General features: G+C 44.4%; 1 protein-coding gene across 1 annotated transcript in view; it reads left to right on the top strand.

Annotated features, from left to right (window-relative positions):
- The window catches only part of LOC144762994 (uncharacterized), a 78,480-nt gene that overhangs the window by 38,041 nt on the left and 23,936 nt on the right, over positions 1 to 16,503 (top strand). Inside the window, exon 5 of the mRNA XM_078648307.1 lies at positions 9,538 to 9,678. Coding sequence (XP_078504433.1) covers positions 9,538 to 9,678 — 141 coding nt within the window. The remainder of the gene's footprint in view (positions 1 to 9,537; positions 9,679 to 16,503) is intronic.

Raw genomic sequence — 16,503 nt, 5'->3', positions numbered from 1 at the left:
TCAGGGCTTGATCCATCACCATTTTTTAGCTCACTGCACCATCCCAGTTCAGAACCTGGCTATATGCAAATTAGTCTGTCCCTGGCCCAGTGCATCATGGGAACAGGGCAGACCAAACTACCAAGCCAATTCTTCACTGGAAAGGAAACAAGCTTCCGGGGACCGGTTTCTGGCATTACAGCCGTCTTCGGCCCGGCTTGCTTGAATCCTGATGGTGCAGTGAGCAAGGGACTCACATCTGAGTATGCCCTTCCACACTTGTGGTGGCAAAAATATTTAAAAAAGGGGGTGGTGATGGACAGAGTATCTGAGTTAATCAGAACACTCCTACCCAGTCAACAGATCAGGGCTTGATCCATCACCATTTTTTAGCTCACTGCACCATCCCAGTTCAGAACCTGGCTATATGCAAATTAGTCTGTCCCTGGCCCAGTGCATCATGGGAACAGGGCAGACCAAACTACCAAGCCAATTCTTCACTGGAAAGGAAACAAGCTTCCGGGGACCGGTTTCTGGCATTACAGCCGTCTTCGGCCCGGCTTGCTTGAATCCTGATGGTGCAGTGAGCAAGGGACTCACATCTGAGTATGCCCTTCCACACTTGTGGTGGCCAAAATATTTCAAAAAGGCAGTGCGCCTTTAGATGCGCTCTGTGTTTAACATGAGCAGTAAGCTTAACATCTTCTTTTACGTGGTGAAGGGTGTTTACCCTTTTACTACCATCTCTTGGATGCATTTTGCTTTCAGTTGCATGTTGGCCTTCTGTGGCCATATGTCAGAGGTTGCTGCCTTGGGTCCTAGTCTCCTCATGGTCATTCTCTTGAAGGTTGGTTTTGCTTGGTCTCCTCCCTCTGGTTTTACAAGGGAAAGGCCAGTCTCCCCTTTCTTTCCTCCGGAGAACTGTTGTTCTTAGTGGACGGCACGGTTCCACATGGCACTATCAGTCAATTTCTGTCTGTTGAGATGTTCTTTCCTTGTTGAACTCGGGAAGGGGCCTCCCGCTTGGCTTGAGGGGCTCTTTCTCACAGTCTCCACTTATATGCGTAGGCGATGTCTATTCTGTCTTTAGTATGGTATCTTCCACAAACCTCCTTCCTCATTCATGGAATTTTCATTCCTCGCACACTGTTCTCATACTTTCACAGTTTTTGGTTAGTGGCTCAGCGTTGTGCCGTGAAAAAGTTTTTCCGAAGAAAACTGACGTCAGCACGCCAGGAGGGACTTATATGAGCTTCTTGATGTGACGTACGAGGGCGACGTCAGGGCGTGGTCTAGTGGCACCATCCCCCGGCGCGCAGAGGTGCTGATGCGAAAAATGTCTGGATTCAGTCTCACGCCTCGGGATTTTCTAAGTTAAGGAATCTGCAGCTAGACAACGTCTCTACCAGATACATTGTTACTGAAGGTAAGTAACTCCTACGCTGGATGCTAGCCTTGTTTTTGAGTGACAGGCATGTGGAGGGCTCTAGGAATAAATTGCTAGACCATCTACAGTTTGCCCTGATAGCATACACTACGCAAGGGACAAGAACAAGAGGAGTGGCCATTTTAGGATGAAAGAGTGAATTTAGCTTTAAAAGATGCTTGGCAGACATGGATGATGGGTCATTGTGGAATGTCACAATGCTAAGGGTGGTTTCACAATATGCTCAATATATGGATCTACAATGAATGACCCTGTTAAAGTTGATTTTTTAAACACAGAATTGGCTGTATGGCTGAGCCTGTTACTACTGTGTGGCGATTTGAATATAAATGGGATTGGCGGGTTGTAAAATGTTTGTGCAAATATGATGGTAGCAAACCAAGAGTTTTTAAAGCATTGACATATCAAATAAAGGGCTGGTGAATGTATGGCATCATCGTAAAGCACCGGGCCCAGGGAGTCACATGCTTGGTTAAACAGTTTTTTGTCTCACACGAATTGGTATCAAAATGTAAAAACAAACAACTTCCATGTGTTATGTTGGACCACAACCTGCCGCTCCTAGGCAAATCTTATTTAGGGGTCTCATGAATAGTGCGAAGCTGGAACTTTGAAAGGGGATTGAGGGCTGACCAGAACTATATCTGTCATATGAGCAAATGGATGTCAGATATTTTAGGGTGTAATAGAGGTAGCGCAGGAAGTGGCATGGTGTGATTGCCTTTAAGGTTGGTGTGAGAGGGGAAATGTTTATTTCAGCCTGAACTACCACTTCAATTGTGTAAGTATTATAAAGATTTGGAGGATATCAAGGAGGAACTTGTAGGTGACAAGGAACTATTCAAACCTGCTATTAATGACATCTCCAACAGCAAGAACAGTGGAGAAGTTTGAGATCATCGAGACTAGAAACTGCAAGTGTTATCCAGATAGTGATTCAGCTGGGGTGCGCGAAGAGTTCCTGGAAGTTTATGAGAAACTATAGAGAAATGGGGGAGTTTATGATGACAAAGACATATGAAGCTATCTGGATTCTATCCAGGTACAGAAGTTCTCCCTCAAAGAGCATGAGTCACAAGAGGCTCAATTGATGGAAGAAGAAATTTATTGGGCCCTTAGGGACCTCCCCTCAGGGAAAGCGATGGTAACCAATAGGAGCCCAACTAAATTCTGTAAAGAAGTTGTGACTATTTTCGGCCCAATCTAATTGATACATTATGCCAGGTTGAAAAGGGATAGTCTGCTCCAGAGTCGTGGTCAATTTAAGTGAACCAAGGGTCTTATAGACCGATAACACTAATGAATAGCGCTCTAAAATAAATTAAAAGGTGTTAGCCAACCGGTTGAGTCAGATTATGGGAAAGGTCATCTCCCCCACAACACAGCTTCATTCCATGAAGAGGAACTACTGACCATATTAGAAGAGGTGTCAGATTATTTGATGTTGCTTCTATCTCAGAAGATCCTATGCCTGTAATTTTATTGGATATTGAAAAAGTGTTTCATTGGGTCTCCTGGGGCCATTTATGGGCTGTGCTGGAAAGGCTTGGTGTGGGAAAGGCTTTCTAAATGCTACACAGTTAAGAAATAATGCTACTACAGCACGGCTGCAATTGATGAGTGACAATTTGAGCAGTTGTAGATTAACCCTGGGCGAAGCACTACGCTATGCTCGCGTAGGTTGAAAAGTTTGCGTAACTTCGCACTCAGCGAGCTGCCCGTAGCACAGTGCAAACACGCGTAGCGCAGCGTAGCTTAGTGCAGCAGTCATTTTTTGCTTGTTTGCGGTCCTCAACATCATGTTCGCGACCGCGAGCAAGCAAAATGACATCCCGGCGAGACTCTCAATGCGGGGAGGTCAGGTTTCTCATTGCGAGTGGTCGTGCATGCTCGCGACCGCTCGCGATGAGAAACTACCAGTTCGTGTTGAGAAAGCTGCCGCTCGAGTAAAAATCTACTCAAGCGGCAGTAAAAGACAGCTCGCACTGTGCAAGATGCCGCTTTTAATGATTGCACAGTGCCGGATGCTTGTTCGCACTGTGCAATCATTGGAAATGCATCTTGCACAGTGCGAACATGCTACTACGCAGTTCGCATAGTGCTACGTGAAGTTTGCGTAGTGCGAAGTGCACTTCGCGTAGGTTCGCGTAGCGCTACTTCACAAACTACGCCCACCCTTATTATAGATCAAAAGTGGGACATAACAGGGATGTCCATGTTCTCCACTATTGTTTGCATGTTATATCAATCCCCTGATTTGGAAGATTGAGGCTAACACGAGAATCAAACCTTTATGTTTTCGGGGCATAATACAAAAATACTGGGCTATGCTGATGATTTAGTGGTTGTAACCCCTGATCCTAGGTTAGCATTGGTGGCAATTAAAAGAGAAGCTTTGGTGTTTCGAAAAATATCTGGATATGCGTTAAATCAGCATAAAACACAATGAGTAGTAAACAGGCTGGTGGAACTAGAAGATTCAAGTGTAATGAAATCAGCAATATACCTGAGGGTAAACATATGAGCAAAGTCGGATTGAATTATGAAACTGAACTTTGCCCCAGTTATCCAGAAGGGGAAGATGGACTTTGGTTAGGTGGACAATCTACACCTGTCTAAAGTATGTTTCTGTAACATTGTGAAAATTATTTTTTGCCCTTAGTTCTGTATATTTTAGAGCTATACCACGGTAGACAGAAAAGTGCTGGTTTAAAGCGAGGCACAATATGATTTGCGGATTTATCTGGCATTTCCAAAGACGAGGAGGGCACTTAACTTTTTGACACGTCTCAGGGAGAGAGAGGGATGGACTGTTCCAAACTTGAAGATGTATTATTGGTCTTCAGTGCTCCAATGTATTTGTTCCTTAGTGGATGGGGACTGACTGCTAAATAGAACACCACATTGATATGAACTACATATCAAACCAAGCAATTATAAGAAAGTTAGATTTAAAACCATTCTAGCAGCATACAGATTTTGGTCTTCTTTGAGGAAAAATATGGGTTTTGGTAGAGTGAATTTTTACACCCGCCTATAAGGATCCCTGCTCTTCCAGGAATTTTTCATGATGCAGTCATGTTGTGTTGGGAAGATTTAAGTGTCAGAAGGATGATGGACCTCTATGTTGCAGGGACAATAGATTCATTCGAGGAAGTTCAAGATAAATACGGAGTTGACCGGAAAGATTTTTATAAGTATTTACAGATATGGAATTTTCTATTTAGGAAAACTGAGGGGCCAAGAGGTTGTATTGAAGATGCTATTATGGAAGTGGTGGTGAACAAAGAGATGTGCTCAATTAGTCGGATGTACAAAGGCCTGACCTTGAGAAACAGATTGACAAATAAAATAGATTCTGGCTTTAACTAGTGGGAGTTTTTTAGAATCTTAGGAACTGGGCTGTACTCGTTTATGCTAAGCGGGAATGCAAGCTCAACAATATTAACAATTTTATTTATTTTTTTTAAAACCTTTATTGGTATTAAAAGCAGTTACAGTCGTGGGCCTACAACCCTGATGGCCGGCCATTACGTAAGAAGCGTATAAAGCAATCAATCATGTTAGAGGAACGCAACAATACGCACCCAAAACGCCCCAATGCAACACAGGACAGTGCTTGTAACAGGATAATACCAGGATTAAAGAGGTTTCTTTTATAATTATAAAAAGAAAAGGATCTGGTGTCACACAATCGAGCAGTAGTAGAGCAGATGGTTAACAGAAACAGGATATTAACAAGCAGGATAGGCGTAGGCAGGACGTTGGCGCTAACGCGCAGTAATCAGGATAAACAATAAGCAAACAATTCACCCACCAGTACAGTATGAGCCCGCTATAACGTAAAGCTTCAGAAAGACATCCACCCTCGTAAGTCGAGCCTATAGAACATACATAGAACAACCTATTACTCGAGTCCCAGAAAAAGAAGAAGAAAGTAAAGGACAGCCGAGAGAAACAAAAGAGAAAAAAGAGGCCCTAGAAACAGAAAAAGGTGAAAAACAAGAATACCCTTCCCCAATCCCCCCACCCCGCACCCCTGCCTACGGCTATGGCCTCCCCCTTAGCAGTGTGCCTGTCGCCCCGTGAAGAACCCGAAATATAGAAGAGAGAGAAAGTGGAAAGGAAAAGAATATAATGAGGGGTCTCCAGTCTAGGTCCCCCCCCCCCAGTGCTCAGCTTGCAATTATAGCGGCGCTAATGCAAAATTTCCCAGGACAAGATAGAACAGCGATTACCACATCAATCCACCCAGTCACCCACCCTCTTCGAAGGCCCCTCCCCGTCAAAAAGCAAAGAGAACGACCACCATCTTGGGATCCAGACCCACCCAGCCATAATCTAAGGCGCGGCACAGTCAATACGGATGTAAAGGCAATCAATCAGAGTGGCAACAGTACTAAAGACAATATGTCCAGGGGAGCAATAAACAGTGTACCACACGAGGACTCAACACACGCCAAGGCTATTCACAACCCACAACCAGTCCCCGAGCAGCAAAATTAGGTCCAGGTTCAGAAATTGTCAGCAGGTCATTTGGCTACGTTACATGACGACATCAGCCATCGGAAAAAGGGAGGGTGCAACAGTTGAAACTCCACAGCATCACTTCCGATGGAATGTCCGACCTCCCCTTGAATCCGTGGGTCAGGCACCATTGCGACGAGTCACTTCGAAACGACCAAAAAATCCCACGCACATATTCCCACTTATCCAAAACAGGCAGGGTCGTGTAGAGACATCCATTCGGGCCTTACCAGAAATGCGCAGAGAGAGTCACAGATCAAAGTCACATGAAAAAGCGCCGGGAGCAGGCTCTCTCATATTTCCACGCGTGTCAGGGTCTGATCACCTTATGGACCCAATCCATACTGTACGTTACCAATACACAGGGGGGGGGGCATCCGATCCGCGCGCTCTGGTGGAGGTGTGCGTCGCAATCCCTACGGATGGGTGCTGCTCCCCGGGATGATGATTCCAAGCGGGGTCCATTTCAGAAGTGCCGCCGGGGCTCACATCAAGCCGCCATCTTAGGTGTCGTCCGAGCGTCTCCCCGGTCGCACACGATGAGGCAGCCACCTCCACTCCCCCACCGCTGATCTCATCCATGCCCCCCAATGCCCACAGGCAATGCCAAAGCAGCGTATATCAACTTGTTCCGATCCCCAGGAGTGTAAGGGACAGATAGCTGCAAGCGAGTCACTCGAGCAACATCAGGGGGGAGAAAGAGCGGCTTCGCATGTTCTTATTCCGCAGGGCAGCAATCAAAAAGGGGGGGTGGAGGGGGCCCTCCATCCAGCTTTGGGAAACAACTCGCAGCAGCGAAAGTCGGGGTCGCGTCCAGAGCGGGTTAGGATGCCTCGGCGGGTGACCGGCATGCTCTGGGTCCCTCCGGCCGCTGCAATCACACTCGCTCCAGCAACAACAGCACGCGAGGACCAGGCTGCGGGACTCGCGCAGGCCACCCCGGCCGGGGGGGCATATCTCCGTCGTCTGAGCTCGGAGAGCCTCCGAGGTCACTCTCAGCGGGTCGGGTCCCGTTCCGTCATCCAAGAAAGTGTCGGCAGCGCCGCCTCGACGACCGGAACCCACAGTAGGGGGAGAAGGTCGACGGAGCCGGGAGCCAGGTCGACCATTTTGGTCGCCGACCTGGCTCCGCCCCCCAATAATATTAACCATTTTTGATCATTGTTACACACCGGCTAAAATCAGGGGTTTTAGTTGGTGTTGAATGTGCCTGTTGTCATAGTACCAGGACGTACTTAATACATATGTTTTTTACCTGCCCACTTTTAGATATCTTAAAGAAGGATATTGTAAAATGTGTGGAATGCTTCCTAAATCTAAAGGTTAGGTTAAGTCCAGAATTAATGTTATTGGGTGTTTGTCGTGAAAGAACTATGGGAGCATCATTTGTATTTTTTTGGCCTGGCTAGATCAAGTGGCTCACTTTTTTTCAATAATAGCTTGCTCGACTACTGGCAATATTTAATATAAAAAGGGTGATTTATGAACAGAAAGGTTAGATAAATGCAAAAACAACAGTTGATGGACAGAATGCAGAACAATGTCATACATTCACCCCAGTACAGAGATCTCGGCCTAAATCCATCGTTTTTTTGCTCACCATGCCATTCCAGTTTGAACCCAGCCATACCAAATCAGTCTTGACTCTGTGCACAGAGAGAGGAGAGTGAGCACCTCTCTTGAACCGCATTTTACAAATTAGGCACTGTACCTGCCTCATCGGTATTAGTGATACTCTATGGTTCTTCATTTGCTTAAAACTACTTAATATAATTAGCATTTTTACTATCAGTCAGTTAAAGGCATTAAAACTTCGTCCATCTCAGGCTTTTCCACATTTTGAAGTTGGTGCTAATGATTAAAAGGTACAAAGCCTATTCCTAAGGAGCCAAGTAGTATATCATCTCCAACACTGATAAATTATCACTGCCAGTCCTAATAAAGAGGCTGGAAAAGGAGCCTTTATTTTCTTCTTGGATAAACATAAGTAGAAAGGTTAAGGTGCTGTCCAAGTTATATTTCAGTTGTAGAAAATCAACACAACTTCTAAGGCTGAACTGCGGACTACTTTTGCTGAGCACTAGAGGGTATAACGCTATTGAATTGCCACATTCCGTTTTACAGGATATCAAATTCAATTAGTGCCCATATATAATTATTTACAGTATATAGTAATTTTCTGAGGCCAATTTGACAAACAAAGATGGGTAGTACAACAAGGTAAATATTAAGGGGCCCATTACGATGTCAGGCGGATTGCCTCCGCCAGGCTGGCGGTAGCCACTGCCGGCCTGGCGGAGGCAATCCACCCGACATCCACACTAGTTTCCCCCCGACATATTAGTATGGCAGGGGGACCTCGGCGGATGGAAAGACCGTCCACCGCTTTTCCGCCCCGGTCGCCTTGCGGCCGGGGCGGAAAATGTTTAATATGGTGGTGGTGTCTCATAGACACCGCCAGCCATATTACAATGGGCTTTCAGACATGCCTTTCCGTGGCAATGCCACCAAAGAAATGCATGCGGTCTTCACTCTGGGGTCCCCCTGTGGGCCCCCAGAGTGAAGGAGGGGTGGGGGCTGCACACGTGGGGTACCTGTAGTGCCCCCCAACATTTGCATAAACAAAGCGGCAGGCACCGCGGTGCCTGCCGCTTTGTTTATGCAAATGCTGAAATGCATTTCTAGCATTGTGGCGGGCGGTGCTGAGAGCACCGCCTGCCACAATGCTAGAAATGCAGGATGTGCCCACCACTGTGGCGGGCACATCCTAATGCCCTCCACGGGACCCCCGCCCTTATGGCGGGCAGTCCCAATCCCCGCTAGGATGACGGGCGGACAAAGTCCGCCCGTCATCCTAATGGACCCCTAGGTGTCCTATTTATGAGCCCTTTATGCAGCCATTGCATCAGTTTTTGTAATGCTGCGGTGGCATAAAATATGCACCACACTGCGCCATATTTCCAAAGTAATGCATCTAGGCAGATGCATCACTTTGTAAACCCCTGGGCTACATTATACCTGCAATAAGTATAATGTATGCAAGGTGGGCATTCCGGCCCAGAAAAGGCTTGTGACACTTCTAGGACACCACAGAGTCAAATCCTAACTCCTGCCTCACACAGGCAAAGGGAGTGAAGCAGACCCTTTCACATTAGGCTAGCCCCATGTGAAAGGACACATTGCTGGAGTTGCATCTGTTTTCAGACACACCCTAGCAATACTCCACTTTCGCACCTGCAGATACCTCAGGAATACTGACGTATCTGTAAATCCTTGTGACATGCAGCGTCACACAGTAAATACGACGCATCCGTGGTGTCAAAGGAAGGGTGCACTGAAAAGTGTCACATCGCTGTTTTCATGCAGCAATGTAACTCTTTTCATAAATGAGGCCCTATATCTTTGGAGAAGTAAGCAAATAAATGTTTTTTTTCATTTAAATTTGCTATGGTTGTGGTGCAAATGTGGCTAATACGTTAACACTTTTGTTGTGTTTGGTGTGAGCGGGCCAAGGGTACCCATTAAGTCTCTACTGTGCAACTGTATGAAAAGGTCGCTGAATCTTGTAACTTCTTCTGTTACAGTGAAAACTGGTGAATGTCCACAAGACACAGTTGTGTGCAAAAGAGCTGAACTGGATCAGTGCAACATTGACAGTGACTGCATGGGAAATCAGAGGTGCTGCTACTTCGACTGTGGACTTAAGTGCAAGGATCCTGCTACAGGTATTACTCACAGCCACTCACAGAAAGACATTTGAGGGTCTAATTGTTTCTCCTAAAGGGGTTTGTGACTAAGTGTCCCCCTCATCTTCCCACATTACCCCGAATGCTGACACCATAGCCAAAAGCAATGATCAACAAAAAGGCATCATTTGTAATAGTCCTTACCCTACAATTGTGGTAAAATATATAAATGTAGATTGTGAGCTCTAGTACTTTTTCAATATCATGTCCTTGCTCCTCATCCACCCATCCTGTCATATCCTGGTTCCTGCATTGCTGCCTTAAAGAGAAACTGCTGGTATTGACATTTATGTGCAGAACCTCTTTTACTAATCTGATCCCACTGTATTTGGTTGCAGAACTTAAAACAATGATCTTCAGGTTCATGGGCTGTCACAGCAGGCTGGAAGTACTGGGACTGCCTTTTTAAATGGACAGGTCTTTGAGTTGAAGACACTATTGTAGTGTTTGTAAACATCAAGAGCTATGCAAGAATAGGGAGAGAGCAGACACCTGGTGAGGTTTCCCAGTATTTCTCAGAATATCCAGCTAGGAGAATGTTTAATGCCAAGAGAATGAGGCACATGTAAGAGGTATTGATTAGGTACCAGTTAACTGGAGCAAAGAAACTTCCTGAAGCCAGAGAGGTACTCTGCACCTGTGGCATCACATATCAACTGTAGCAACCTCACTTCTGAGGTCAGGAGGGTCTGCAGTATGGATACTAGAGAATAAACCCAGTTTAGAAAAAATAGTAATTGTGCAGACAGGTAAACTAGAAGAAATAACAGTTTAAGGGAAGTGTATGAGGTGCATGGGTAACAAACAAAATAGCTCACAATACCAAGCGGTAAATAGAAAAATCAAAAAGCAGTGAAATGGTTCCATTCTCACATTGATGGATTCTTAGATGTTTGATTCTTTACATTTTTGAGTGTAACATTTTCAGGGTGACATGATTTTGCAGACCTTTATCTGTGGTTTCCACTCCTCATAGCAAAGCAAAAGGAGATCTGCAAGATGGTATGTAATCCATGTCTCAAGTAGCCCATTAACATGCTACTCCCAGACTGGGTGATTGACTCCTGCTTCATGCCTCCACTACATTAGAATTATGTAACTTTATTAAATCTAGGGCAAGAGTATCTCAATAAAAAAAGGGGTGCAGGCCAGGCCCCATTCTGCCCCATAACAACAAGATGAAATGTTCGGGAACAAAGTGGCGAGAATTCACTAACCTTCAACTTAATAGCTGCATGCCTGTGAGATATTATCAAATGGAAGCGCTACATTGATTATATTCTGATATTCTGGGAAGGCACGGAAGAGAGAAGTGAAGAATTCCATTTGTGGATCAATACCAGAGACCATTAGCTTAAATTCACCCTTTCCCAATCTAACAAGGAGCTCCCCTTCTTGGACCTCCTTATCTCACTCGATCAGGGCACCCTCAAAACAGACATACAACAAACCCACTGACTGCAATAGCCTCCTTCTTTTCAGCAGCCACCATCTGAAGCCCCCTCAGAGAGTACCTACCATATGGACAATTCTGAACATTTAGAAGGAATTGCAGTTATACCATTTTGGGGTACAAGCAGACACACTGTGCAACAATCTCCACCAAAAGAGATACCCCCAAAAAGTTATCAGAATTGCGAGGAAGAGAGCTCACAATAGCCAAAGCGAAGCCCTCCTAGAAACCATGCAAAAACACAAGACATCTTGACCTGTATCACAATTTTTACACCTGCAACCAACCAAGTCAAGAACATTATTCTTAAACACTGGAGTAATGTTAACAAAGGAGAACTCAAACTAGAACAGCCCAGGTTGGCCTTCAAAAGAACCAACAAACGTATGGGAATGCTGGTCCACACTCTACCACGGAAGAGAACAACAACCTATCAGACCACATTATGCGATCTTCCAACAGTCAAAGGTCACTAACTCTATGCCAACTGCAGTGCATGTACCTCCACTAGTCATACTAGTCATACTAAGGACCTCCAGATAGGCAATATCACCTGGACTCAATGACAACATACCAAGTGCAACACTAAAAACTGTGTCTTTCTTATCAGATATCCTTGTAACATACACTATGTAGGAATGACAACAAGAATAGTAACAATCTGTATCAGTAAACACAAGTGAAACCCGCAGCACAAACATTTGCAACCATTACATTGAAAAAAGTCACACTATAGACTAACTTACATGGACTATCCTGGAGGCTAACTCCTCCTAGAGCACCACCCCTCTATTTCAGAAAGAACAGCGCTGGGTGTTTTGCCTATACTCAAACACCAATGGGCTTCATGATGCGATACCTTGGATATAGTTGCAGAGCTAATTTTACCATACTATCCACCCTAGAGGTACCCTGTTTTGTCAACTTTGATGTGGCCAGCACTCACTAGCCTCCTATCAGTATCTACATTACCACATATGCCCGCCTTTATTAATCCATCTAACAATGATCCGTATTAACAACACGTTTCATATTCTTAGTCCAACTAAAGCGATTGGTCATCACTTACTCAGTTACTGAACGTCTCCATTAGAGTTGACTCACCAATCCTGGAAGACACCACTCATTCCACACGTCCATATATCTTTAGCTACATGACTAGTTGCCTCTGACCCCTCCCACAGAACACCCTTGATCATAACATCAATAGCTCCTACTACTCAGCAGGCAGCAACATAATTAATTATAACATTGAAGCCCTGACGGCCCGCAATTGCATAGTAACTTTTTTATACTGTGCTATGTATATACCCAATCACCACTCTGAGATGGCTCCTGTGTTTCCCGCCTCACTCTCTCCACCAGCGGCAGAAACACATTTGACTCTGTCATCACTACTGGAAGCGCCCAACCTCGCCCTGCCCCTTTACCACTCAGAGCACACAAGTACCTTAACTCTGAAACAGAACACTCAATGAGCTGGTGAGAGGTTGGGTAGGTCTAAGAACCTATGCTTCATGTCATAACTGAAAGTACGGCTCAACCACTGCGCTCGCAAGCTCCTGCTATGTATGTGGCTAACTGTCAATGAATAATAGTTAATTTTCTGAACAGATTGCGACGGCGGACACCTCTGCCACGACTAAGGGGATTAAACAACCATAAGGATTAGGTGAGCTGCTACACATCACTTACCATATACAGCACAGTGTGATTCGAGAGGTTTTGCCATCAATCAATACAACTCTTAGCCTAACAATAATCTTGAAATTTCCACGTTCTTCTCCTGACCTTTTTAACCACATAGCAAGCACACCATCACCTGCATTTCCTGAAACTACGATATGTACTTAGAGTCCTACGTTTATGTACTAACTACAATTGCTTGGCATGTCTACTTGACCTTCTTTAAATAAGTGTATCAGTTTGTTTGTCCAACCCTTCTTCTGGTAACCTTTGTTTCACGCTTTTCACCCACCAACTAGTATTACTGGTTGTACTGTTGGTGTGTCTATGATAGTGGAGCCCAAGGTCCACAGACCTGTGCTTTGCATTGGAACAGTGCTACTCAAGAGATTACTCCCATTGACTACTTGTACCTCTTTTCTCTTTGATTTGTCATTCTAGATAGGACCACTCCACTTGTCCATTGAGTGGTACTATAAAACTCTGCTAGACCACCACACAACCCCACCCATATTTTACCACCCCTAGGTCCTGAAGAAGTGCAAACGATCTCCTCCTGAGGCCACACTACAGCACGAAACATGTCGACCCTATCCTAGTCTACAAAAGACTTTGCACTTGCCTAGCTACTGCGGGCCATTATTACCCTCAAGCAGCACACAACCTTTTGGTTTTTTAACGATGACAGAGGTTTTTTTTTTCATTAAACTTATCTTCCTTACTCTCCCTCCACTCACCTCTTAACATTTACACTTCATGTACTTCATGTACCTTTGCATGCAGACCTCCACAAACCTTACAGTGAGATTCCTAAAAGATTTCCGATAAAGTGACCCTTCAGGGGACCCATAGGGCACTGCAGCACAGGCCCGACAAGGAGCACCAGCCCATGATGAAGCATGACATCTTTTGGGGTATGTGAGGGCATCAAGTTAAGGTCCCTCTGCCCTTCCGACTCTCCCACTTCTCTCTCGTCTTACCTCCTCATCAGGAACTGTGACTCTCTTTAGCATTCAGGAGCCCAAGCTCCTTGTCCCCCCTCCCTCCTTTTTTTAGTGCATGCCACAGTGGCACTGGAACTAGGGACACAAGAGGTGACATCTGTTCTGTTTCGTTTTTCTTACAGTGTTTCACCGCTGTGAAAATAAATAAATGCCATTTCCCTTGGGGGCGAGGTTGAAGTGTCTGCAGTTACTATTGTTCACTATCCCTGGAACTTCCTGTCACACATTATATAAACAAAACCTCACCATCTCTCTTCTTCTCTCAATATCCATTCAGTATTTTCACAGCTTTAGGATTAGGCAATACAGTACAATGTTAACATAAATTGTTGAGTTTATGATGGAATTACAAGCTATTTTGCTTCTGTTCCTACCATTTATGGTCCTTCTCTAACACCATTGTGGATCTCCTGTCAATAATTCTAGTCTGTAAAATTAGCAGTTGTTTGGAGTAGGTACCAACAGGTTTAGGACATTAGTAAACAAGGAAGTTGATTGTGTTTTATTAGGGGCTCAATATCCATTATTGATAATATATTTGGTTTTATTTTCTTAGTTGTGATAACTTACTCTGTATCTGGTCATAGGTTTTCTCTATTTGGATTTATTTCCAGTGAGTAAATATTCTGCTAAGTTTTTGTTTCTGTATAGTAGGTTGTTATATTTCATCTTATGCTGTGTTTGTCTTTGGGTGTACTAGTAGGGTCAGATTCAGATTCAGAAGTAGCTTTATTCGGTTTCAGTTTGAAAATCCATAAAAGCGCATACAAAGTACAAAAACGACATTTCATCACTATTGTTAGTTTTCATATATACATTAGTTCAAATATTAAACCTCATGTTAATAACAATCATAAAAAAGACCGAAGTGCCACTATTACCATTTCTAAATTAAAAAGAAAAAACTTTGGTTCGTGGATAATCTGAATCTTAACAGACTTTTTAAAAAATACTGAAAAACTGAGAAGTGCAAACTCGTCCTCCAACATTTGCAGTCTTAACAGGGCTATTCTGCACTGTCTTAGTCCCCACTTGGGGAATAAAATTTGCAAAACATTATGCAATGTATGGTTGTTTGTTGGGACATGTCATCACAGGGACAAGGGGACAATGGTTCTATCCAGGTGTTCACCTCGGGGAAGGTCACGAGTCTAAAAAAGCTACCCCCCCTGAAGCGGGTGAGCAGCATCCGAGTAAAACTACTCAGAGTAAGTGATAGATATTTCTGTAGGCCAGGGCCAGCCAACAGCAAGTGGTTGTGCATGACCGATGGCTTATTGCCCTCCAGCTGCCACCTGGAATCCTCCAGGTGTATAAGGCATAACTCCTTCAATTTCTTTCTGGTGACAGCTGCCATACTAGGCGGATTGTCAAAATATTCCTGGTGGCCTATAGCTGTTAAAAAACGTCTCACATATCTTAGCCACTCAATTTTCATACACCTTTGAAGAGCCATACAGTCCCTAATAATGTCCCTATTCAACTCTGTCTCTTGGGAAACCCAGACCCTATGCCATAACAGGATTGGGCTCATTTTTACAAGGTCAGACACATAGGCTATGCCCAGCTCTTTATGACACACGTATGTGGAGGTTGACTTTGGTACTGCCAGTAGATATCGTAAAAAGGCGTTTTCACACGCCTGAATCTTACTAGAATCCGTAATACCCCATATACCTGCCCCATAGGTTACAGTAGATACGCATTTTGCCTTGTAAATGTCTATGAGAATTTTAACTGGTCTGCCCCCTAACTTAATAGCAACATTTCTCAGAGCTTCAATGGCACGAGAAAATGCTAGTTTCCTAGCACTTGCGGCCGCACCCCATGTCCCATTATTATCGAAAATTATGCCTAAGTAAGAAAAGGTTTTGGTTGAGTCAATCTTTACCCCTGCCAAGGAGATGTTACACTGGGCCTTGCTGCTTTTTTTTGGACAGGACATACTAAAAGTTTTGCTACTATTAATTTTTAGACCCCGTGCGCTCATAAAATCAGAGAAAGAATTGAGTGATCTCTGAAGTCCCAATTGCTTGCGCTCCATGATGACCGCGTCATCCGCGTATAACAGGATTGGAGCTGGCCTGCCTTTAACCTGTGGGTAGTCCTGCCAATTTTCTATCCAATGGGATGCCACACTGTTAATATATAAATTAATTAAAAACGGTGCCAGTATGCATCCCTGACGAACGCCCTTTTTAATCGGGAATTTTGAAGTGCATTCTCCCTTTAGGCCAAAACGGACCTTGGCGCCTGCCTCCCGGTACAGTTCCTTGATGAAATTTATGATGATGGGGTCGACTTCTAAAACTAAAAGAGTTTCCCATAGAATTTCATGACTGACACAGTCGAACGCACTGCTTAAATCAACAAAAGTCAGAAAAAGCTTATCGCCTTTTGCAACCGCATATTTACCAATGACAATTGCTAGATTTAAGCCTTGCTCAACTGTACCTAACCCTTCTTTGAAGCCATATTGGTATATTGAGAGTGCACCTGTGTCCACTGCCCACGTCTGTAGTCTTTTTAATATCGCACTACCAGCTACTTTCATTAGCGAGTCTAGCAGTGATATGGGCCTATAACATTTTGGATCTTGGCGGTCACCCTTTTTAAAAATAGGGATCACTATAGCTTCCTGCCAAGGGTTTAGTAATCCTA

Source organism: Lissotriton helveticus, chromosome 6 (genome assembly GCF_964261635.1).
Source record: "Lissotriton helveticus chromosome 6, aLisHel1.1, whole genome shotgun sequence".
Taxonomy (NCBI): domain Eukaryota; kingdom Metazoa; phylum Chordata; class Amphibia; order Caudata; family Salamandridae; genus Lissotriton; species Lissotriton helveticus.
This window is presented reverse-complemented; position numbering and strand designations above follow the sequence as displayed.